Source organism: Erpetoichthys calabaricus, chromosome 1, assembly GCF_900747795.2.
Source record: "Erpetoichthys calabaricus chromosome 1, fErpCal1.3, whole genome shotgun sequence".
In the NCBI taxonomy this organism is placed as follows: Eukaryota; Metazoa; Chordata; class Cladistia; order Polypteriformes; family Polypteridae; genus Erpetoichthys; species Erpetoichthys calabaricus.
This window is the reverse complement of record NC_041394.2, coordinates 246110180-246136204: the sequence shown is the minus strand read 5'-3', so window position 1 is coordinate 246136204 and position 26025 is coordinate 246110180. Positions and strand designations below refer to the sequence as shown.

The 26025-nt window shown below is 39.8% G+C and overlaps 1 protein-coding gene across 3 annotated transcripts in view; it reads left to right on the top strand.

The window, feature by feature from the left end:
- Nucleotides 1-10704: 10704 nt before the first annotated feature.
- optn (optineurin) overlaps nt 10705-26025 on the top strand; it is a 40760-nt gene continuing 25439 nt past the window's right edge. For all 3 annotated transcript variants that reach the window (XM_028813661.2, XM_051931314.1, XM_028813657.2), the window contains exons 1-3: nt 10705-10851; nt 13781-13961; nt 15915-16111. In XM_028813661.2, coding sequence (XP_028669494.2) covers nt 13799-13961; nt 15915-16111 — 360 coding nt within the window. In that variant the 5' untranslated portion in view covers nt 10705-10851; nt 13781-13798. The remainder of the gene's footprint in view (nt 10852-13780; nt 13962-15914; nt 16112-26025) is intronic.

Here is a 26025-nt window from a genome sequence, read left to right as displayed (position 1 = left end):
GTAAGGCATAATTCTTTAAAAAAAATGGTAATTTGAATTTGGGACTGAGTTTTTGCAGTTGAAGTTTGAGGCTCTGCCATACCCTCTGCAGATCAAATCAGAGAAAGATTAATCAAATTAATTGTCTAACAGAACATAAATCTTACAAATGTATTTCACAGCCAATATCTAAACAGTAATGTTTCCTTAGGTAATTTTTCAGACAAGAATTAAATAGAGGAATTATAATTCGTATTTGTGTGCCCCTTTATAAAATCATAGAAGAAAGAAAATCAAACTAACTTAGATTTACTTTTGATGATGCTTGTTTATTTTTCTACTTCTGTATATACACCTGCATATATCCATCTTCTGTTATCATTATATTATTAATAAATTGCATTATTTTGTTTTTTACAGCAATCACACTTGGATTATTTGATGAAAAGTAATCCACACCAAAGAAAAAGTGAAAGATAGTCTGTGTGCATCCTTGCCGATTTATGAACTTTGTACATGAATTGAAATTCATAACTCTTCATAGTTCTGGCCTCTCAGCTTGTATGTGAAACAGATTTTCCACATGTATTAACTGATCCTTTATTGCTATCATTTGCTTATGTAACACCCCTTCCTCGCTAAGTCCTTTATATTGGCTGCTGAAATTGAATTAGGATTGGGCCCTGGGTTTCTTTTATATAGGCTTTAGTAGCTATATGTCTAAACTCAACTGTTTCTTTTTTGACTTTACCAGTAAATAAACTATTAACCTTCACAATTAACTTAGTTTATCCTCATAAGAGAAAGAAAAACACAATAATGTTTTACATTAGTGTTATTTTGTTGAAAACCCGTTTTTCCTCAGTAAAGATCTAGCTTTGTACCTTTTCATGTTTGTTGCTTTTCCATTGACTTTCTATGCCAGTTCTATTATGGTCACTTTATATTTAAAGGACATCATGGTTCTAATATTGGGGAATACTTTCTGTCTCTTCTCTTTGCCAATCATTAATTTCATTCTGGATAATCTTTCATACAGTTACCCCCAAAAGAATTTAAAAGACAAATTAGTGTTTTTTTTGGTGCAGGTAGCTCTCTATTTAACAAGGCAACTCAACACTTTACAATGATGGTGACAACACAATCATAATCTTACCATACAACCACATAAATCATGAAGGTTTAAAATTAAATTTAGATTCCTGAAATAAACAGACTAGCCTGATATAATCACAAAAATGCAATGAAATCAAAGTATAATAACAAAATTTTGATCACTTACCTATGATTCCTGTAAACTGTATCCTTACCGACCTATGCAAACAGCGCTATATCACCATTAAATCAGTGCATGATGTTAGAGTTTTTCCACTGGAAGAACAACTGTAGATAACTTTTTTTTACTATGCCAGGAGAGAATGTGAAGAGTGTAATCATTTAGGTTATAGGTGGTGGTAAAAAATGTAGGACAATATTTGTGGCTCTTTAACACAAATTTTAATATGAGCCCATTTGATTGATACTTATAGTTTGAATTAATTAGACTTTAGTTATGTATTCAAAAGCCTGAATTAGAGGGCTTGTTGCCATATTGATCATTTAATTTTATTTAATTTTATCTTTTATGGTATGAGAATTATATTATTATTATTATTGATATTGTTACATTATTATGTATGTTTTAGCCTATAATTCTGTGCCCCCACCCAATGTTTATAATGAGTGGGCACCCATTTGTGTATGTTTATTTATGTACATTTTGTGTGGTTTAATAATTTACTGTTCGGGTTCTAAATGCTAAAAATGTGTGTAAATGCACTGAGCCTGTATTTAGTAAAATGTACTACACACCAATAAAGTGAATAAACAAGAATAAATCAACCTTCAGGTACATTTGTGAGTATTGTAAATCTTATTTTTGTACCTCCAGGATTTAATTTCTGTTATTTATGTAATTATATTGACTTTCTTAAAATGCAAAAATCACCTACTGTCATCATCATGGGCATTTTTCATAATGTCTATTGTGCACATTACCATGTTTTCTTCACAGAGAAATCTCACTACATGGGGCGATAACCCCCCAAAGGCTATTACATGTCAACCTCCCTATGCTGGTTCTTGATTCCTGTAGAACAGGGTAGAACAGAGAACTTCATTTTCTGTCTCCTGTGCATCTTTAGGAATGTGTCCACCAAGATCGTCATCATAACTGACAGTGGGAATCATACTACCAGAAGATGCCTGCCAATGTGTCTGAATTTCTAACTACACGTATTATAAAATGTTATTAAAAACATGCATATAATTACTTTCCATTATCAGCATTATTTCTGAATAGGACTTACTGAATACAAAAATATTTAATAAACATTTTCACATTTGCTTATGGAAATTTTTGTGATGTCACCATGCCAAAAGTTTGTGGTTTGCTATTCTTCATGTCTGCTGCTATTTTTTATAGCAGTCGTACATGAAGCCAGATATGTCACAGGAAAGTAATGATTAATGTCATCATGTCCTCCTTCTTTAAGATGACAACATGCTATCAGCAGTGAACATGTGTGTTTTACACTAACTAGAGAACTCATCCAGTCAGTTGATTTGTCAACTCTCTTAATTACATTCATGGTGTCCATTCTGTCCTGCTCCTCCTTCCGGTCAAATAGTACCTTTCTGGAAAGGAGGATGACAGGTGTTGAATTTTAGTTTACACATATCTCATTTATAAAGCTTGCATACGCACAAAGAAGCTCAAATATGCATATGCAACTTCCCATGCTAATGTCAGGATTTATAAAAGAAACCTTGATAGAGGATCTTGTGTACATCTATGTCAACTATAATCATGTGTACAGAATATGATGACAAACCAGTGGTGAAATGAAGCCAAACAATATCACTGAACCATTATTATAATGTGCATTGATGTGACTAACATATTACTCCTCAAAATTGTACAGACTGTATTTTAGTTTCTTTTGAAGAAGCCAATGCCTCATATTTGCACTAAAGAATATTTTTTATTTTTTCATCAGTTTATATCAGTTTATATCAGCTGTCTGTTGTTACTTATCAGGGAACTGGCCGACAGCTCAGAAACATCTCAGTCAAACTTCATTCCATCATGCCCACTGTGCTGGAAGTAGTTAACCAACGGGTGACATACATCTAGATCTAGTTTTCATGTGGTGTCATCACACATACATAAAACATAAATGTTTTTGCCAACATAAAAAGGCATTTTGTAGCAGTGTCAAATTCTCCTAACACAATCAAAGAACTCATATGGCAAATAATAATAATGTTTTTGTTAACTGTAGACAGTGACATTCCATTAATACACAAGCCATGTGTGATGCCAAGATGTGGCTGACTAATATTGTGTCTAAGAGGTCTGTGTCAACCATTGATTAATTTATTTTGAGGCAAAGTAGCAGACGTGATGGTACTGTACATGGTGGCTGGCTTGTTGGTAAGGTAACTGGCTGAACCCTCAGTTTTTCACATGGCTTGTGCTATTCATTGTAATAGCAATCATGTCAGTGATAGTGGCTATCTGCTCAGATGCTGGCACCTTACATCTTTCCCGGACCACCAGAATGCAGTGGAGATGCACTGTAATGCCGCACATGATCATTTGCTCACAGTTGCGCGGCACTGCCATGTACTCTTGAATACAGTTGGCAGTGTATCAGTGCATCAGGTGGTAAGCTGCTCTACCAGCCAATTGCAGAGCCCATGGAGTTCTGCAGCACAGTGATTCCACCAAGTCAATTTTTATACTTGCACATAATCCCAAAATAACTTGGAACACAATGACAAATGATAGTGGACATTTTTTAGTTTTATATAAAGGTTTTACTTTACAGGTATTTTCACTTTAGAATATCATGTAACTTTGACTTTTGCTTCATGTGCTGTAGTTTTCTGAATTCTTTTTGTAGGTGTGAAGTTTACTTGGGCTCTTGTATCTCCAGCAAGAGTATAAACTCTGTATTTCTACTGTTTCCTCCATTCAAGAAATGTATATAAAAATTTTCAACCTCAATTTCCTCCACCTGGTTGTGGTTCTTTGGAATTTACAGAAACTTTCAAAAAGCATTGCTTTTTCTTCTTTTTTTATACATTTTCTCATATGCTGGACCTTGTCATACAGCATGCTATGATTCATAATTTCTACAAACCAGTTCAATTCCACATATTTGTTTTTTGCTTATAACTACTATCCTCAATACTTGGATGTATTTCTTTTTCTATCAACTCCAGGGGCCTCATGTATAAACGGTGCGTACGCACAGAAATGTTGCATACGAACCTTTCCACGCTCAAATCGCGATGTATAAAACCTAAACTTGGCGTAAAGCCACGCACATTTCCACGGTAACTCATTCCTTGGCGTACGCAATTTATCCGCCCGGTTTTGCAGACTGGCGGCACCCAGTGTCAAAGCAGTGCTACTGTTCCTGTGTGATCACTCTTTCTTTCTTAAATCCACATTCCTGGCGTGGCTTTATAAATACACTGAAATTAACTGCATATTGTTTATTAGTGTAATGCATCTGATTGTAATTAACCTGTAGCAATATAATGGTCCAGGGAATAGCCATAGTATTCCAAATACCATAACTGCTTTAGCGTTGTAACTCTCACTGCATGTTCTTTCAGCTGATCCCGTTAAGGGCTGCCACAGCAGATCATCTTTTTCCACATTACTCTCACTGCACCACTCAGAGTATTTATATCACTGTATCTGAGTGGGAAATCACAGCAGCAGCTGATTGGAAAGAGAATTATCGGTACACAGCATGAAGCAGATGCTGCCTGAGCCACAGCAAACGCTTTAGTCCCTGTACGGACTTCGCGGTTTAGAAACAGTTTCATCCCAAGAACTCTAAACACTAAATCAGTCCATCAACTGCTCCTTATATAATTGTTTACTTATAAGTACAATCACCTCACTGTAAACTTGCACTACAGTTATAATATTGCACAACCTGCGCCACTTTATAAAGCGCGTATTTACATGTGATGACGGTATTCATTTCTAAGACGAAATGCAGCAAAACATGTTGATTATATTATACAGATAAAACTTTAACTTCATTTAAATAATCTGTATTGTTAATAATTAAACATGTGAGGCACGGTGCCGCAGCGCTAGCTAGTTCAGTAATTGTTCCTGCCTTGCGCTGTATTATTGCTGGTGCTGACGCGACACTGGAAAGAAAGACGGATATAATAATTAAACATGTACTACTAAGATATTTCAATGTTCCTTAAAAGTTTTGAAGAATCGAAGTTCTAAGCTTACAGATGGCTTCACGTCTATTACATAGCTTATTGTGTGGCGATTGAGTTTTTGGAGAAAGAAAAGTAAGGACAGGAATTGGAGGTTAGTACGTTTGAAAGAGACAGTACTGCTGTGATAAATTATTTAACTGAAGGTTGCGCATGGCGCAGCAAGCCTCTTGCGTGAGACATGAACAAGCACTGCGCCACCGTGTTCCCATGTTTAATAACATGCTTTCATTCCTATCATCATGAAAAAGATATCACGTATACATCTCAGTATTTTAATTATTCAGAGAGCTGTAATATCAAGAATGTAATGGAGTATGTGTCCTGTCGGAGAAAGAGAAAGCCCGTTTAAAAAGCAGGTAGTGATTCATACACATAGAGCACATAGAAGATCAAATACAGAACAAAGCATTTAACATGCCACTTTAGTTACAATAGGATTTGAGAAACTAGTAAATTAAACGATTTTAAGATGAAGTTTAAGATGTTCTACTTTAATGGCAAAATAAACTACGTGATTAAAGTGGAAATTTCGAGATTAAAGTTGACATTTCGTGCTTTTTTCCCCACTGTGTGTCTTTTTTTTTGTCTGTACCCTAATAAGCTTTCATATGACACTCAGACGGTGGGCTACGACTCGCTTTTTCACGGCGACTTTGATATGTGATTTCTTTTTTATTTCGGGCACTGTGCGACTTTGTGAAGTTGAGCCTTCGAGTTTCTCCGACACACTGTCACTCGATCAGCTTTCTTTTGTTGATTATACCACTGTTTAAACCAACAAATAGTACGTTTTTCCTTTGCCTCCACTTGGTATTCGCTGACATTCTTATATTTTCTCCCGTGCTTTTCCCATTGTCTTTTCACAGAAGGCTATTTATATTGATTTGCATATTCAAAGAGGCGTAATTCTGGGAGGAGTTGGGGCGGGACAGAAGGCGCGTGCACGTGCGTTACTTTTCACGCAAATCGGGATTTATGTAGTAGAAGAACGTGAAAGTATGCGTGCGCACAGATTCCTGCATCTGGATTTTTCTGTGCGTACGCACAATCCCGCTTTTGTGCTTACGCCATGTTATAGTGTGAGTTCTACGCACGGCGTTATACATGAGGCCCCAGGTCTTTGCTCAACTGAAGTGAAAAATTTTACAGAATAAAGCTACAATTTAGCTTGATTTGGGCATAGTCGGGATCCGAGTTATTTTTGTACCACTTAGCATGCAGAAGACTGTGCACTGGCATTTTTCGAGTCATCCGATTAATAAGCTATAGATGAGGTCATGTTAAAGTATAATTATAACTTTGTATGTTTTGAGTTTATGTTTAACATAATTGCCCTGACAAATTAATATTAATTCTTAACTTAAGGATTGCTATTAGACTAAAACATACGAGATAGTAACTAATGAGCTACTTGACTGTAATTTGTCACAAAGCAAAAGAGAACTGCAGCTGCAGGTTTCAAATGGAACTCTGTCTATTATTGCAGCTTTTATTATCTTTGTTTAATGATATACTTCAGATGAACAAGCAGACACATTATTATTGCTAAATCATTACAAAAGACTCCACAGCTACCGATTCTGATTTATCTACAACAGAATCAGAGCTTGTGAAATTACTTGGAAAAAATACTGTTAATCTGATCATGTAAGTGTTTGGTTTTTGAGGTAATGCATTTATTCCTTCAACACAGTGTATCTTTTGTTTACTTTTGAAAACTTTCATTTTCTTTTTAAATAAAATTACTCCCTCTCCATCTGTGCAGTCATGGGTTTACATCTAAAATTAACTGTTTTAAGTAAGTTTCAACATCTTCCTTTAGTAGTAGGGTGATGTACTGTGTTAACCATTATGGATGCAATGAGAAGTGAAGCAAAATGACACATCTATATATATATATATATATATATCACTAAGTCCATGGCAAGCAAGATGCACGCAAGACCGAGCCCCGCCCACCAACTATTCACTAAGCAGCCGACCATGGCACACGCACTACAGGGCCAACAATTCGCGCAAAAGCGAAAGCATTTGCCAAGAATGTTTTCATTAATCAAGAACGAAAGTCGGAGGTTCGAAGAAGATCACATACCGTCGTAGTTCCGACCATAAACGATGCCAACTGGCGATTCGGCGGCGTTATTCCCATGACCCGCAGCCATTACTCCCACTGGCATGCCTCCGCATAAAGTCAAACTTAAAATTGGTTCAGTCGTCATGCTTCTCAGAAACCTCATGCCAGAAAGAAGTCTCTGTAAAGGCACTAGACTGACTGTTCTCAGCATTCACCGCAATGTACTAGAGTGTACAACAATCGCAGAGGCTACCTCACAAACTGTCCTTATTCCCCAGATTTCCCTGACACCATCAGATTCAAATTTGCCTTTTACTTTTACACGCAGACAATTTCCTGTTAGATTAGCCTTTGCAATGACAATTCATAAGGCGCAGGGACAAACTTTCAAAAAGATATGCCTATATCTGCCAAAACCAGTTTTCAGTCACGGACAATTGTATGTTGCTCTCTCCAGAGTTCCATCGTTTCGTTCACTTACAGTACACAGGTGCGCGCGAGAGAGAGAGACACACACAGGTGCGCGTGCAAGAGAGAGACACACACACAGGCGCACGCGCAAGAGAGAGAGAGAGACACACACACACACAGGCGCGCGAGAGAGAGAAAGAATCCCTGACCCCATCAGATTCAAATTTGCCTTTTACTTTTACACGCAATTTCCTGTTGGATTGACCTTTACAATGACAATTAATAAGGCACAGGGACACACTTTCAAAAAGATATGCCCTTATCTGCCAAAACCAGTTTTCAGTCATGGACAATTGTATGTTGCCCTCTCCAGAGTTCCATCTTTTCATTCACTCACAGTCGTATCCTCAAACCCACCCCATCTGGACAACTGTGTCTTTCAGGAAGTGTTCACCCATCAATACATAATCATGAGGCGTATGCGGGTTGGCTAGTTGTATTTATTAACTGAACAGATTACAATATGCAAGCTTTTGATATTTCCCAGGCCCCTTCTTAAAACTTGCCTGAAGAAGTGGCCTGAGCTACCAAGAATGTTTGCATATTGTAATCTGTTCAGTTAGTCAATAAAAGGTGTTGTTTTGCTTCACTTCTCATTGCAACATCTTCCTTTCAAACTGGAGGTGTTCACTGCATAGTTGTGCTGGCTGTGCTTCTGTTTCTCTCTCTGCATCTTTCTCTTCATCAGCACTCTCCTCTATAGCGGCTTATTAGAAGTACACAATGTGTCCAGGTCAGATAGACTTTCATAGTCAGTCAGTTTAGACTTGTATTTGGAGCAAATTTCTTATCAGTTGAAATATCATACCTGAAATATGTTTTACTTTTGGAACAGCTGATAATGTTGCTAATGTACTGCATGTGTCTGTTGTAAAGAATGAAAATATGGCTGTAGTGGTGAATTTGTCAGTCTGCTGAGTCTTCTTTAGAGCACCACAGCAGTCCTTTTGTGATGTAAAGGATGAACATGTGGTGTGTAAAATTTGAGGAGACAGAGGCAAAGACTTTTGCAGAAGCTTGTAAGGCTTCAAAACTGGCATTCCCACACCACTATACCCTGTGTTTTAACACTGTATGTCCTGGACTACAGCCATAGGACAAGAAAAGGGACAGTGTTCTGAAGATCAGTTATAAGCAATCAGTTATAGATGCTGAGATTTTTTTCTTTAATGTTTGCATGCATTTGCTTATTGCGAGTACCATGGGATGGATGGGCGTCCTGACCTGTACAGATGATGGTTCCTTGCCCAAGAGGGTGGCCATAACAGCAGGATAGAGATGGACTGACGTTTTGAAGGGGATGAGTGTTAGTTCCATACCATGACAGGAGGCCATAATGGAAGGTCAAAGATGGAATGGCATACTGGCCAGGATGGAGGCTGACTCTTTACCAGGATGGAATGCCTGTTAGAAAGAACAGAAGCTGTCTGCGGATCAGGATTATGTGTTCCCCTAGTATGCATGGTGGCAGCATCACACTGGGGGAACTACCATATGAATACCTGCAGGGCAGGTTGGAAATTGTAGTCCCGTAGAAGAGCCCTGTTGGGTTTTCCTGAGGTCCACCTGGGGGAGCTACCAGGAAACATTGCTTCTTCTTTGAGGGACTTCAAATTACTGAATACAGGGTTAGTACATGTTCTTATTATCCCCATTTTCTCATTATCATTGCATCTTATAACCACAAGTATGGGAATCCATTACAACAAAATGTATAACAAACCTGACGTCCAGATAAAATCTCAGATTTCTTTAAATACAATGTGTGATACCAAGTTCCATATCAACATATTGAGAAGAGAAACAGAATAGAGGAGGTTTGGTATCGCTGTATGGATATTGTAAAGATCCTAACACAGTTCAAAGTGAGGAGCAAATAACAAGCATCTGATCTAAAAACTGATCTTCTGGACACTGCAGCATTATCATGGAAGGATGTTTCTAATGGAGAATGTCAAAAGAAGGGCAGTAGTCTGCTTTTATTTATAGATTACCTAATGTTCCCAGAGTAAGTAATTTTAAGGCAGAACTATGTAACTTCTCATTGGCAGCAGAAGACAGACACTTTGCTAATTGTAGTCCTTTTCTTGGGAGACATAGTTTTAACAAAACAAAAAGAATAAATATTGATTAAATTCAAAACAAAATACTATTTTTCACAGACAAAAATTTTGTGTGACATATCATTTTGCTTGAATACAGGAGAGTGCCTTTCTGAGGATATGTGTGCCAACTTTTGTAGAGATTAAACCAAGGGTGTGGAACATGGACCTGTATAAAGAACAAACACACACATGCACTAACACACACTGAGCTTTATATATAAGACTAGCAGCAGCACCTGGTCTTGCCCCGGGCAGGTAAGGCAGAACTATCTAACTTCTATTTGGCAGCAAAAGACACTAAATTAATTGTATTTATTTCAGGGTTCAGAATCCAGGAAAAGACACCTGTCCTTACATCTCACTATAGTAAAAATAATTAACCCCAAAAGTTACCCCATGGGCAAAATTATGGGTTCCAAAGTAGTCTCTTCCGACAAAGAGGAATATGTGTGCAAAATGTTGTTGACATTGTACCTTTGGTGTGGAACTGTTTAAAGAACAAACACATATTCATATATACGCAGAAGACAAGGTGGCAAGGTTGTTGTTCGGTACGTTGATTTTTCTCAGGCAAGAAACATGTACGACTTTAGGACCCAGTTGACCATTCTTAGCCTGTGTGACCGGGGGTTCCCCAGCCAATAAAGGGGCTAGTCTTGTTAAAGGGAATCAGCTGACTCGGGCGGCTAACAAGCTGTACTAAGAGGATCTAGAAATCAAGTATCAGTTACTAAATAATTACAGTTTGATGATTTTCACTTTGTCTTCCTAATTTTTACTTTAGCTGAGAAGTCTCGTGAAGACCGGGCAGCCACGTACGGTCATAGGCCTACGACTGTTCGTTCTATTTATCTCCAGGAAGATTAATTTTACGTGCGCAGTATGTGCAGCGACTGGTGTTCCTCGTAGTTGATCTTGGTAAGAAGTGTCAAGTCTCTATACATTTTTTAAACGAACATAGCATCTTGTGTATATCGGGTTAAGTTGATGCGATTTTAAACGAGAAAAATAAGAGAGTTGATTGTCGGCCGCTTTTCTGACGTCGCAACTCGAAAGTGAAAGCTTGAAAGTACAGGAATTAGTAAGATAAGCACGACTAGGGAAAGTAGTTGTTTTAATTGTTAGGTGGGATCTGGCGGATAGATAATCCGTTGAATTTCAGGTACCCCGACATTAAATTTAACGTATGCTCATCTATCTTAAACCCTTCTGATCAGTTTAGTGTACTGAGGATATCTGCCTGGAACGAAGGGTTACAGTTGATCTGGATATGAATTTAAAATCAACACACTTTCAAAACTTTCCATATACGTAAGTGAAGCGTAACATGGGGGTGATCTGTAACTTTACTTTTATAATGAGAAGAAATGGAGGATTCAACAGATCGTATTCTTCTTTGTTTTGAACGTTTTTAGATTGATGTACAGTAGTGCGAAAACGCGACACTTTTTATCGTAAAGGGAAATGTTATTCCATGGTGCTGCGCTCTAGTGTAATGTGTGTATCCAAGCCTTTATCTAGTTGTAGGAATGCAGAGGCTGTCGCAAGTATATTGCAGGTTTGCATTTCCAGAAGTGCTATGTTTTCTGTCTTACGTTCCACTTTCAGTTATCAGTTTTTACTATTTTTCCAGATTGTGTGGTGCAGTAGCAGATCATTCGGCCACATAAAATGGCTTGATTCAGTGCAGCACCAATCACATTGCACTACCGTCACCATGCGTTTTTCCTGATAAACTTGTCAAGGTTATTTGGATTAGATTATTTATTTATAAAAGCACATTTAAAACAGAGGTTGCGCCAATGTACTGTACAAAAAAGAATTAAACACAAAACAAACAATCATGTCAAGAATGCTGTTTGTAATTTACTTGCATCTCGGTCTCTGCTTGCCTTGTTTTAAACAGGCAGTTGTTTCTGCAGGCCTATTCATGCAACCCCATCTTTACTGCCACTCTGTGTCATTTGGCTCTTTTAACAGATTTATTCTACAAAGCACAGGTTTTGCTGTAACTCTGTAACACTCATTTGTTTTATTTCTTTAAGTCAATTCATTGCCGACACAAGCTGAAATTCAGAGCAGCAGTGATGGATTTTAGTATGAACCAACTGCCTTCTGAGTCTTGCTCCTAGTGCACTGTGTGTCAGGGCATATAGTGTTTACTTCCTAGGACTGAACTTCACATTCTCACATTTCTTACAGTGTTGTTCAATAATTTTAAAAGCAAACATGATTCCATCACACAGAAATGGCTTAGTTTGCCATGAAAAGCAATAGAAACCATCAAGTATGTTTCCACTACAGGGTGGTTTCATAGATAAAATGATTACAGCTCACAAAAGACCATAATACATTTATTTCAGTTCAGTTTAGTTTTATATGGTGCTCTTCACTGAGTGTAGGCATAGAGCACTAAAACAAGTTCACAGATAAAATACAGTTCTCCCTTCACGAAAGGCTAATTACATAATGCATACAAATAAAGATTATACAGCTTGTTACAGGTATGTTAATTCATTGATACATCAAATACATCTTATATTCTTGTCAACAGAATGAATTATGATGGCAAATCTCAAGATAATTACGTAAACAAACTTTTTGAATATAGTTTAATAATTAGGGAATCATACAGTGTACTACAATAATACATTTTCAGCTACAATTTAAATGTGGAAATCATGCTAAGTTGGTAAGTAGATAATTCCAGTTTTTCTATGCCTTATAGCTAATACGTGCTATGCCTTACCACCTACAGTAGTTGTAGGTTTGCTTAAAATGTAAAGCTTAAATTTATCTTGAGACTGCAATGTACACTCCTGCATATAGGTATTGCCAGGAGCTGTAAGTTATGCTGAATCATTGATTTTTATATGTTAAAAGGCAAATTTTAAATGATGTCAGAACTTAACTGGAAGCTGTTATAGAGGAGTAAGAACTGGGGTCATATGGTGACGGCCAGCTCTACCATTTTTACCTTTCTAAGTGAAACCATAAGAGTCACACCTAAACCTTGCATATTGTCATGCTTACATAGGGGATAGTATTTTTTGGGATTTTCTATATATATTATATAACATACACGTTCATAACATTGAAGAGGTTTGTGGTCTGGCACCTTGGTACTTTTGTTTGATAGATGGATGGGGTGTTACATTCTGCCAAACTACCCCATTATAAAATCCACCACACATGTTTTGCCCTGCTAGACGACTGCCTAGTGGCCTGTATGATGGGGCTGGTCCTGCATATGGCCACTTCCTAATACTACAATGTCATGTACTAATTACTGTTACTACTGGATGATATAGTGACATTAAGGCATTTGGATACCTTTTAATGATGCAATAGCCAGTTGCACTTATGATTCAAGATATAATTACTGCACCAAAATCTTATTCTTGGTTTGTTCTGAACTGCTAGATTTCCTCCAATTCATGGATATGGGCTGAAAGAGTATAATTTCATGGAAAGCTATGCCAGTACAGCCACTGAGCTGTTTAATTCCTTTAAGAATCTCAGAGTCCAAGCCTTTGCTAATACTGACACTAAAAATTAAGCAAAGCATAACCACCTTATTTTTCTGAAGCAGCAATTTTCTTTTTTCACTTGTTTCCCATTCTTCATTTCCCCACATTCCTGTTCAACTCATTTTGCAATGTACAATGCAGCGTGACTCTGAAGGTTTTTGGTTGTTAACGTATGTCTCTAAGCAATTCATTTAACTTGACCATGTCGGCTTACCATCTGTATATGTTAAGTAATGTTTTAGAATTTTATTTTAGCCCTGTATTAAAAAAAATAATATATTGTATAGTTATTATTTTATATAATTTTTCTTTTACAGTATATTTGGAAGAAAACAATGGCATCTAACTCGGTGTTGGGGAATGGTGAAATGGCCAATGGTTGTGCCACCCCACAAAATGGATTGATTGGTCACTCTACTCCTGCCAACCATTTGGGCACACTTGATGAAACTTTGCACCATATGAATATGCTTATTAAAGAGAACAGTGATCTCAAAGGTAAATTGACAATATCAATTCATAGATGCAAAACCTATGAATCACACAGTGTAATTGTAGCCTAAAGATATATCCTGTCCACCAAAGTGCATTTGTTCATAAATATATTGTTCACTTCTGCAGATTTTATTTTAAAGGGCAGCCAGCACTGTTAGCATTTACTCGCCATTGAAAGACAAAGTGTCATTCATGCCTGAATTTAAGTGTAATTTTATATGAATAATCGTGCAGACCATAAGGTAAACAAACGCTTGTACCTTTTTGTACAGTGTTGAGTTTTACACAAGCATGTTGCTGGATGGGCAGTACAGTGGTGCATTCATATATCCTTCATATTGAGTTTAAATACTGCACCCAATTGTTGTCTGTCTGGAGTTGCATATTCTGCCTGCGTGGGTTTTTTTTTTTTTTTTTTTTTTTAACCCCTGGGTACTCTGTTTTTCTACCCACATCACCAAACAAGTGCATACTGGTTGATTGGCAATTCCAAATTATGTGTGTTTGTAAAGTATGTATGTATGTATGAATGAATGAGTGGATCCTACAATAGACAGACACTATTTCCAGAACTGGTTCCTGCTTTGCAGTCAATGCTGCTGGGATAGTCTACAGCTCACTTGTACCCTGAATTAAGTTTTAAACATATTTGAGAATTGTTATTGGCTTAATGCATAATAATGGACAAACTCTAGTTTTAGTAATCTCCCAGAATTGAACATTGAAATAGATGGGCTGTTGATCTGAATGTCTCAAGTTTTTTTTAAATTTTTTTTATTTATTTTTTCCCCATTATCTGGGACATTTTAAGTGGGAACAAAATCAATCCAAAAGCAATTTTCTAACATATCCTTAATTGGTATGTTCTGTACTGTATGGTGCATAACAAAAAAACAATTATTTACTAGTATTTAGTAATAAGTGAATACTGCATTTTTTTTTTATAAATTATTAGTCATCACTCCAGCCAATGTATTTATTAAAAAAAAAAAACCTCACACTATTCCGTTTCATTCGAACTAGTGTGGTGCTGAGGTGTCACCCATTGTGGTCGTTAAATGTGTAGTAGGTGTGGCAACATGCTATATCAGTACAGGGGCCCTCTCTCTATCTCTCAAAACAAGGAACTGATTAAAGAGAATATTAAACGATCCATTGAGTGGCCAATAGTGACTTCACAGTTCAGATTTTGCAAAGACAGTAAAATGTTAGTGAGCAAGATGAGCTTTATACCATATAATACAGGCCTATAGGATAGGAAAAAGATGTTTGGAGTTTTCTAGACAATGTGGCAGACTATCTTTCATTTTTATATATAAATAAAGTATCTTAAAGGTGAAAAATAAGGCATTATTTTCTTTCCATGTTTTAAGTCATAATGCAAAACGTTTAAGCATTTATATTCTATAATATATATATAAAATAAATAATATAGTGGAGCATTTTGTTTTAACATTTGACCTGCTGTGTGATGCCATTTCCTTTCCTGCCCATCAAAAAAATAAAAATAAGCTAAAGGGAAAAAGTAATCTTTCACACATCAGAAATCCAAAGCATGTGGCTAAAGCTACATAGTAGTGTTCTAAAAATAAAATTTGTGAGTGCCCTTGAGTAGGCCAGTCTAATTCCTAATGACAATCCTAGGACAAACTGGAAATTTTCTTTGCACAGGTGGTGGTTTTGCAGCTAAAAGGTATTTACTATTGAGGATTAGTATGTATTTTATTATTCTTATTTTCTGATTTTAAACTATATTGCCTACAAATCTGAGTAGAAAGCTTTCCAGGGGTCTAAGTAGTTTTGTAAAGCTGTTTGTTTGTTTGTTTGTTTGCATGCGAGTTTCACTCAAGTGTGTTAATGTTTGGGAATGTCATAATACATGATACTTGAGAAAATATTGAGAAAGTCATAACTACTAAGAACTTAAATTATTCATAATATATGACTTTGTTGCAGAGTCTCTAAAGCAAACCAATATGTCTATGAAAGAAAGATTTGAAAATCTTGCTCTGTGGAAGGAGAAGCAAAAGGAGGACAGAGAATATCTGGAGAAAAATGTGCAAGAAGCCAGGGAAAGAGTGAGCAGTCTGACCAAACATAATGAAGAGCTAAGAAAGAAACTGCAGGCCTTTGAAGATGCTGGAACTGATAAGGTTTTTAATTTTCCTTATTTTTAAAGGCGTTTTCACACCTAGTTCTTTTGAAGCAGTTTTTTCAAATCTGGAGGAATTTACCCTGTAGTCTGCTTCATTTTGATAGATGCGAACATGCTAATCTCATGCTAGTGCAGACCAAAACATCCAGACTGATTAACTTTAGAAACTGTGGTCTCAGTGCAGTACCAAGTGATCCTTAAAGCAGTTTGAATGAGGTATGTATGTGATCTGACATGGGACCAATCAAACATCAGTAACTACTGTCCAATTTCATTAACATTGCTGTCTTTAATTAGGCAGAATAAAATCAACAGGATCAACCCTGGCACATGATTCAGCCTTAAAAAAATACATAAAATAGAATATTCACTTGTAATAAATAAATAGGAGTATAAAGAAGTACTACAAGATTTTACTTCTATTACGAGCCAAGCCTGTGTATGTTCATTTTTTTTGTGTCCAGGTTTTTATGGCTTCTATATTTGCTGCCCAGTAATAAAACTGAAAATTAGGTAAAGCCATGCCACCTTCTGCCTGAGGTCTTTGTAGGGTCGCTCTTCGGATACGTGGGTGTTTTGAGTTCCAAATGAATGAGGTTATTGTTGAATCTAATTGCTTAAAAAATGATTTATTGATATATTGGAATGTTTTGAAATAAAAAAAGTTTAGGAAGGATATTCATCTTAACAACGTTAATTCTTCCGGCTAGAGTGAGTTGAAGGGTTGACCATCTATGCAAGTCTTGCTTAATTTTTTCCATGCAGACAAAATTTTGTTGATAAAGTGCTTTATGTTTACTTGTGATATTTACCCCTAGGTATTTAAACTGATCTGCTATGGTAAAAGGTAGGGTGTCCAATCTAATATTATATGCTTGAGAATTCACTGGAAAGAGTATACTTTTATTCAGATTAATTCTGAGACCGGATATCTTTTGAAATTCTGTTAGTGCTGTTAGAACTGCAGGCACAGTGTTTTCTGGGTCTGATATATATAAAACAATATCCTCTGCATGTAGAGAACTTTTCTGTTCCAGTCCTTCTCTGATAATCCCCTTTATCTGATAAGAATTTCGACAGTGAACCGCCAGTGGTTCAATGGCGATTGCAAACAGCAGTGGTGACAAGGGACATTTTAAAGTGACTTGCCAATGGGTCACACAGTGTCCGTAGTAGGACTGAACCCACAGACTCTGGACTTGAAGTCCAAAGCCTTAAACCACAATGCCACACTGCCTGCATGTTACATAGAGTAAATATGAAACATCATACAGTGCAATTAAATTCAACTAATATGTTCACTTTCTAAGTAAAATGGAAGTACATCACTGTATGATCTCTCTAGAGCAGGGGTCTCCAACCTTTTTTCTCCCCCGAGAGCTACTTTTACAAAATGAAAATGGCTGAGAGCTACTCATGTTTTCTAACGCTTATTCTCCTAGCTTATTTCAACCCAGCAAACTGAATACTGTACGCTTGTTTTGCCTGAACATTTACAAAATGTTGGTGTCCACATCTCACATTTTGCATTTAAACATCTCAAAAAATATGTAGTTCACCTGCAAGTGCATTTTGTATGTCTGTATGCATTTTCTAGTGTATCTTACACTATTAAATTCAAACATGAATGCTGTCAAAACAAAACCAATACAGTTACAAATACACAGGTATTACTTATTCATTTGTCATTTTGTTACATGTCACTGTTTCACTTCACAAGAGTATTCACATGTCCAGTTGCATGTGTGATGTGTTTTTTAGTTAGTGAGATGACTGACAAGGAGGTCGGGTGCAGTGTGAGTTGGGTAGTGGCCGAAGGCGGGGACCTTGGCGGTCTGATCCTCAGCTACAGAAGCTGGCTCTTGGGACGTGGAATGTCACCTCTCTGAAGGGGAAGGAGCCTGAGCTAGTGCGCGAGGTCGAGAGGTTCCGGCTAGATATAGTCTGACTCCCCTAGACGAACAGCTTGGACTCTGGAACCAATCTCCTTGAGAGGGGCTGGACTCTCTACCACTCTGGAGTTTCCCCCGGTGAGAGGCGCCGAGCGGGTGTGGGTATACTTATTGCCCCCCGACTTGGAGCCTGTTCATTGGGGTTTACCCCGGTGGATGAGAGGGTAGCCTCCCTCCACCTTTGGGGGGGGGGGGGGACGGATCCTAACTGTTGTTTGTGCGTATGCACCGAACAGCAGTTCGGAGTACCCACCCTTTTTGGAGTCCCTGGAGGGGGTGCTAGAGGGCATACCTTCTGGGGACTCCCTCGTACTGCTGGGAGACTTCAGTGCTCATGTGGGCAATGACAGTGAGATGTGGAAGGGCGTGATTGGGAGGAATGGCCCCCCCGATCTGAACCCGAGTGGTGTTTTGTTATCGAACTTGTGTGCTCGTCATGGATTGTTCATAACGAACACCATGTTCAAGCATAGGGGTGTTCATATGTGCACTTGGCACCAGGACACCCTAGGCCTCAGTTCGATGATCGACTTTGTGGTTGTGTCGTCGGACTTGCGGCCACATGTCTTGGACACTCGGGTGAAGAGAGGAGCGGAGCGGTCAACTGATCACCACCTGGTGGTGAGTTGGCTTCGATGGTGGGGGAGGATGACGGTCAGGCCTGGTAGGCCCAAACGTGTTGTGAGGGTCTGCTGGGAACGTCTGGTAGAGCCCACTGTCAGGAGTAGCGTCAACTCCCACCTCCGGCAGAACTTCGACCACATCCCGAGGGAGGTGGGGGACATTGAGTCCGAATGGGCCATGTTCCGTGCCTCTATTGAGGCGGCTGACCGGAGCTGTGGCTGTAAGGTGGTCGGTGCCCGTCGTGGCGGCAATCCCCGAACCCGTTGGTGGACACCGGCGGTGAGGGATGCCGTCAAGCTGAAGGAGTCCTACAGGACCTTTTTGTCCTGTGGGACTCTGGAGGCAGCTGATAGGTACCGGCAGGCCAAGCGGAATGCGGCTTTGGTGGTTGCTGAGGCAAAAACTCGGGTGTGGGAGGAGTTTGGGGAGGCCATGGAGAACGACTTTCGGACGGCTTTGAGGAGATTCTGGTCCACCGTGCGGCATCTCAGGAGGGGGAAGCAGTGCAGTGTCAACACTGTATATGGTGGGTATGGTGCACTGCTGACCTCGACTCGGGACGTTGTGGGTCGGTGGGGGGAGTACTTCGAAGACCTCCTCAATCCCACTAACATGCCTTCCAATGAGGAAGCAGAGCCTGGGGACTCTGAGGTGGGCTCCCCCATCTCTGGGACTGAGGTCACCGAGGTGGTCCAAAAACTCCTTGGTGGCAGGGCCCTGGGGGTGGATGAGATACGCCCGGAGTTCCTCAAGGCTCTGGATGTTGTAGGGCTGTCTTGGTTGACACGTCTCTGCAACATCGCATGGACATCAGGGACAGTGCCTCTGGATTGGCAGACTGGGGTGATGGTCCCCCTCTTTAAGAAGGGGGACCGGAAGGTGTGTTCCAACTACAGAGGGATCACACTCCTCGGCCTCTCTGGAAAAGTCTATTCGGGGGTTCTAGAGAGGAGGGTCCGTCGGATAGTCGAGCCTCGGATTCAGGAGGAACAGTGTGGTTTTCGTCCTGGTCGTGGAACAGTCGACCAGCTCTACACCCTTGGAGGGTGCTTGGGAGTTTGCCCAACCAGTCTACATGTGTTTTGCGGACTTGGAAAAGGCATTCAACCGTGTCACTCGGGGAATCCTGTGGGGGGGGGGGGGGTACTCCGAGAGTATGGGGTACCGGACCCCCTGATAAGGGCTGTTCGGTCCCTGTACGATCGGTGCCAGAGCTTGGTCTGCATTGCCGGCAGTAAGTCGAAACCGTTTCCAGTGAGAGTTGGACTCCGCCAGGGCTGCCCTTTGTCACCAATTCTGTTCATAGCTTTTATGGACAGAATATCTAGGCACAGCCAGGGCGTTGAGGGGGTCTGGTTTGGAGAACTCAGGATTGGGTCACTAGCTTTTTGCAGATGATGTTGTCATGTTTGCTTCATCAGGCCGTGATCTTCAGCTCTCTCTGGATCGGTTCGCAGCTGAGTGTGAAGCGGCTGGGATGGGAATCAGCACCTCCAAATCGGAGACCATGGTCCTCAGCCGGAAAAGGGTGGAGTGCCCTCTCAGGGTTGGTAGCGAGATCCTGCCCCAAGTGAAGGAGTTCAAGTATCTCGGGATCTTGTTCACGAGTGAGGGAAGAATGGAGTGTGGGATCAACAGGCGGATCAGTGCGGCATCCGCAGTAATCCGGGCTCTGCATCGGTCTATCGTGGTGAAAAAGGAGCTGAGCCGCAAGGCGAAGCTCTCAATTTACCAGTCGATCTATGTTCCTACCCTCACCTATGGTCATGAGCAATGGGTAGTGACCGAAAGAACGAGATCGCGAATACAAGCGGCTGAAATGAGTTTCCTCCGTAGGGTGTCTGGGCTTTCCCTTAAAGATAGGGTGAGAAGCTCAGTCATCCGGGAGGGGCTCAGAGTAGAGCCGCTGCTCCTCCGCATCGAAAGGAGTCGGATGAGGTGGCTTGGGCATCTGATCAGGATGCCTCCTGGACGCCTCCCTGGTGAGGTGTTCCGGGCACGTTTTACTGGGAGGAGGCCCAGGGGAAGACCCAGGACACGCTGGAGGGACTATGTCTCTCGGCTGGCCTGGGAACGCCTTGGGATTCCCCCGGAAGAGCTAGAAGAAGTGGCTGGGGAGAGGAAAGTCTGGGCATCTCTGCTCAAGCTGCTGCCCCTGCAGCGTGACCTCGGATAAGCGGAAGAGAATGGATGGATGGAGATGACTGACACTGCATGGAGTTAACAAGAGAGGTGTATGGTGGAGTGTAGCTACTTAGGTTCACTCTTATGGAGTCATTTAAATGTTCATCTGTCAGTCTTGTTCTGAACTTTGATTTCATGACATTCATGTCAGAAAAGGCAGACTCACAGAGGTATGTAGACCCAGACAAAGCAGACATTTTCATAGCTGCTTGGTGAAGATTCTTATAGTTATCTGGCTAAGCTAAGCTCCAGAAATGCTGAGAATGCTGTTGAGACTTTAACTGCACATAACCTGGTTCAGCTTCAGCCTCACTATAAACCAAAAGTTAGAGTCCTACCTACAACCACACGATCATTCAGGAAGTGGACCCCGGAGGCTGAGAATACTCTGAGAGAACTTTTTGGAACTACAGACTGGGATATCCTGCAGGGATCTCATAATGAGAACATTGAGGAAGTTGTTGACTGCACTACTGACTACATCAACTTCTGTATGGACATTGTAGTTCCAGTAAGAACAGTACGCTGCTATGCTAACAACAAGCCATGGATTACAAGTGACATCAAGGGCCTTTTGAATCAGAAGAAAAGGGCTTTTAAAGACGGTGATCAGCATGAGCTCAAGCGCGTGCAGAAGGAACTCCGAGTCCAACTCAGGGCGGCGAAGGAGCAGTACAGGATAATACTAATAATACTGCAATAAGATGCTGCAGATGTTCTATCAAACAGTTGTGGCGAGCGCCCTCTTCTACGCAGTGGTGTGCTGGGGAGGCAGCATTAAGAGGAAAGACGCCTCACGCCTGGACAAACTGGTGAGGAAGGCAGGCTCTATTGTTGGCATGGAGCTGGACAGTTTAACATCTGTGGCAGAGCGAAGGGCGCTCAGCAGGCTCCTATCAATTATGGAGAATCCACTGCATCCACTAAATAATGTCATCTCCAGACAGAAGAGCAGCTTCAGCGACAGACTGCTGTCACTGTCCTGCTCCACTGACAGACTGAGGAGATCGTTCCTCCCCCAAACTATGCGACTCTTTAATTCCACCAGGGGGGGTAAACGTTAACATTTAACATTATACAAAGTTATTGTCTGTTTTTTTTTTTCACCTGTATTATTATCATTCTTTAATTTAATATTATTTATTGTATCAGTATGCTGCTGCTGAAGAATGTGAATTTCCCATTGGGATTAATAAAGTATCTATCTATCTATCTATCTATCTATCTATCTATTTTGAAGGTTTACTAATATATTATCCAATGTCTTTCTGTCTGTCCGCTTTTCACGAGAGAACTACTTAACGGATTTAGATTGGGTTTTTTTTTTCTATAATTTGCTTGAACATTCCAGTTGATTTTGCGACTTCTCTCATTTTGCTATGTATCATAGTTCGCTTGCGGTACTGATTTATTTGCGCGAATCCGAGATCCACGCAACGGGCCTGGGGGAGGGACCTTCCTCACTCACTTGCCAGCTTCGGGCTGTGCTCCTTAACTCCACTTAGCTAGCGAACAAGAGAACAATTGAATTCAATTTTGTTTAATATTTAAGATGAAGTGTTACTTAGGTCTTGATGAGTTTGAGTCTGGATAGTCTCTTAAGTGTATGTCACATTGAAAAGAAATTGCAATTCAGATTGTGGATCGTGATTTTGTATTAAAAGGATCGTGAGATGATTTTTTTGGAAAGATCGCTCACCCCTAATTTGACTAATCAAGTTTTCAAATTTATGTAGGATTCATTAGCCCTTTGGTGAGCTACTTGGAAACGGGTTGCGAGCTACTGGTAGCTTGCGAGCGACGTGTTGGAGACCCCTGCTCTAGAGCTTGCCGCCTAGATAAAATGTGTCCTTTCTGTTGCATGTGAATCATGTTCTCTTCAAGTTATCACATAATAAGCATTATCATAGATCTGCACATGGTGAACAAACCCTGAAATTACAGGTGCATCTCAATAAATTAGAATATCTTCAAAAAGTTAATTTATTTCAGTAATTAAATTCAAACAGGGGGCGGCACGGTGGCGCAGTGGGTAGCGCTGCTGCCTCGCAGTTGGGAGACCTGGGGACCCGGGTTCGCTTCCCGGGTCCTCCCTGCGTGGAGTTTGCATGTTCTCCCCGTGTCTGCGTGGGTTTCCTCCGGGCGCTCCGGTTTCCTCCCACAGTCCAAAGACATGCTGGTTAGGTGGATTGGCGATTCTAAATTGGCCCTAGTGTATGCATGGTGTGTGGGTGTGTTTGTGTGTGTCCTGCGGTGGGTTGGCACCCTGCCCGGGATTGGTCCCTGCCTTGTGCCCTGTGTTGGCTGGGATTGGCTCCAGCAGACCCCCGTGACCCTGTGTTCGGATTCAGCGGGTTGGAAAATGGATGGCTGGATGGATGGAATTCAAACAGGGAAACTCCTATATTATATAGATTCATTACACAGAGTGATATATTTGAAGCGTTTTATTTCTTTTCATTTTGCTGATTATGGCTTACAGGTAATGAAAATTCAATTCACTATCTCAGAAAATTAGAATATTACATAAGACCAATAAAAATGATTTTTAATACAGAAATGTTGGCCTACTACAAAGTATGTCCATGTACGCACTCAATACTTGGTCTGGGCTCCTTCTGCATGATTTACTGCATCATTGCGGTGTGGCATGAAGGCGATCAGCCTGTGGCATGGCTGAGGAGTTCTGGAAGGCCAGGATACTTTGATAGTGGCCTTCAGCTTATCTGCATTTTTGGGTCTGGTGTCTCTCATCTTCCTCTTGACAATACCCCATAGATTCTCTGTGTGGTTTTAAGTCAGGTGAGTTTGCAGGCCAATCAAGCACAGTGATACCACGGTCATTAAACCAGGTATTGGTACTTTTGGCAGTGTAGGCAGGTGCCAAGTCTTGCTGGAAAATGAAATCGGCATCTTCATAAAGTTTGTCACCATGAAATGCTCTAAAATTTCCTGGTAGACGTCTGTGCTGACTTTGGACTTTATAAAACACAGTGGACCAACACCAGCAGATGACATAGCTCCCCAAATCATCACTGATTGTGGAAACTTCACAATGGACCTCAAGCAACTTGGATTCTGTGCCTCCCCACTCTTCCTCCAGACTCTGGGACTTTGATTTCCAAATGAAATGCAAAATTTACTTTCATCTGAAAAGAGGACTTAGACTGGACTGTTGCTCAGTGGTTCGGTTTTCTCCTTGGCCCAGGTAAGATGCTTCTGATGTTGTCTCTGGTTCAGGAGTGGCTTGACACAAGGAATGTGACAGTTGTATCTCATGTCCCGGATACATCTGTGTGTGGTGGCTCTTGAAGAACTGACTCCAGCCGCAGTCCACTCCTTGTGAATCTCCCCCAAATTCTTGAAAGGTCTATGCTTCACAGTCCTGTCAAGGCTGTGTTATTCCTGAAGCTTGTGCACCTTTTTCTGCCACATTTTTTCCTTCCACTCAACTTTCCATTAATATGCTTGGATACAGCACTCTGTGAACAGCCATCTTCTTTGGCAATGACCTTTTGTGGCTTACCCTCCTTGTGTGGTCTTCTAAACTACACTGAGAGACCATTTAAAGGCTCAGGACACCTTTGCAGGTATTTTGGGTTAATTAGCTGAGTGGAGTGTGACACCATGAGTCTATAATATTGAACATTTTCACAATATTCAAATTTTCTGACATATTGAATATTGGGTTTTCATTAGCTATAAGCCATAATCCGCAAAATGAAAAGAAATAAACGCTTGAAATATATCATTCTTTGTGTAATGAATCGATATAATAGGAGTTTTACTTTTTGAATTGAATTACTGAAATTACCTTTTCAATGATATTCTAATTTATTGAGATGCACCTGTATATAGTAAATTCGGAGATGCACAAGCGCAACTTTCCTTAACCCCTTGTGATAATTTTTCCGGCTGGGGGAAATCACTTCTACCTAATGAAAAAAGGTCAACAACATGTCCACAGGTTGTTTATTGCTACTTTTGGTTTGATTGAAAGTTTGCTTTGTGAAATGAACCAAGCTAATTGAAGATTCAATAAAGTAACAGATCATCTCCTGATTTGGCACAAAGCAAATGAACTATGCTTTTGAAAACATCTTAAATCTTGAAATGACTTACCTCTGATGTATAGTATTTTTATTATTCATGTGCAAATGGAAACTGATACTGTATGTAAAAGGCAAGTTTATAATACGGTAGGTCCTCAAATGGATGAGTAATGCTCTTTTTTGTTTAATATTCTAGTCTCTAGGTTTTCTAACACATTAAATGTATTGTATGAAAGAGAACTCTTTCCACAAGGGAAAAAATCCCAAAAAACTATAGACATTTTTATTTTGGCTTTTAGTATTTGACTTGAAATTTTGAATTTGAAAACAATTTGAGTCTCAAATAGACATGTTAGTTGAAAAAAGTTATTTTTAGCTTGATTTACTTTACTGCATGACTATTTAATAAATACTTAAACAGGATTTCCCATAATTTCTAATTCCAATCTAAGCTGCAGTAACTACCCCAGTAGCTCAAACAGTGGTCAGTCTATAGGTAGTTTATAGCTTGTTTATACAAGGTGATGAATTTGTCTAGGAGGGCACTTGTCCCTGTTTGTGTGATTTGTGTTTTTAATCAACGAATGATTGCCGAGTTTTATTTCTTAAATATAGCCAAATTTTTCAGAGTACTAGCATATGTTCCATATATGCATAAAGACATTAATTCCCAAAACCACTACCCTAGTCTTTTTGTTTTTTCTTTTAGCCATTAACAAGATGGCCATGTAATTGAGAATATGTGGCCTTAAAAGGGACAGGCACAGCATTTCGCTCTCCTATAGTTATAGTACACTTAATTAAAACGTGTTGAAGGTGGTAATTGATCATGTGTGTTTTTGTTTTAGTTGCTAATTTCCATACAGATCTAGAGCGTGTAGTATATTGGCACCTTGTGTTTATATACCCTTTTGTGATAATACATGTGTATTCTGTTTTAAGATGTATAGCAGAGAGGTCAGATAGTTGTGTACAGCAAAGTAAAAGCCTATTGATCTGTTGTAAAAATGAATGAAATTGTGTGTTTACAGCATTTGCTGCTGTAGAGGGATTTAGCCACCTAACTACAGACCGAATATAGTCTTACATGTATCGGCTAC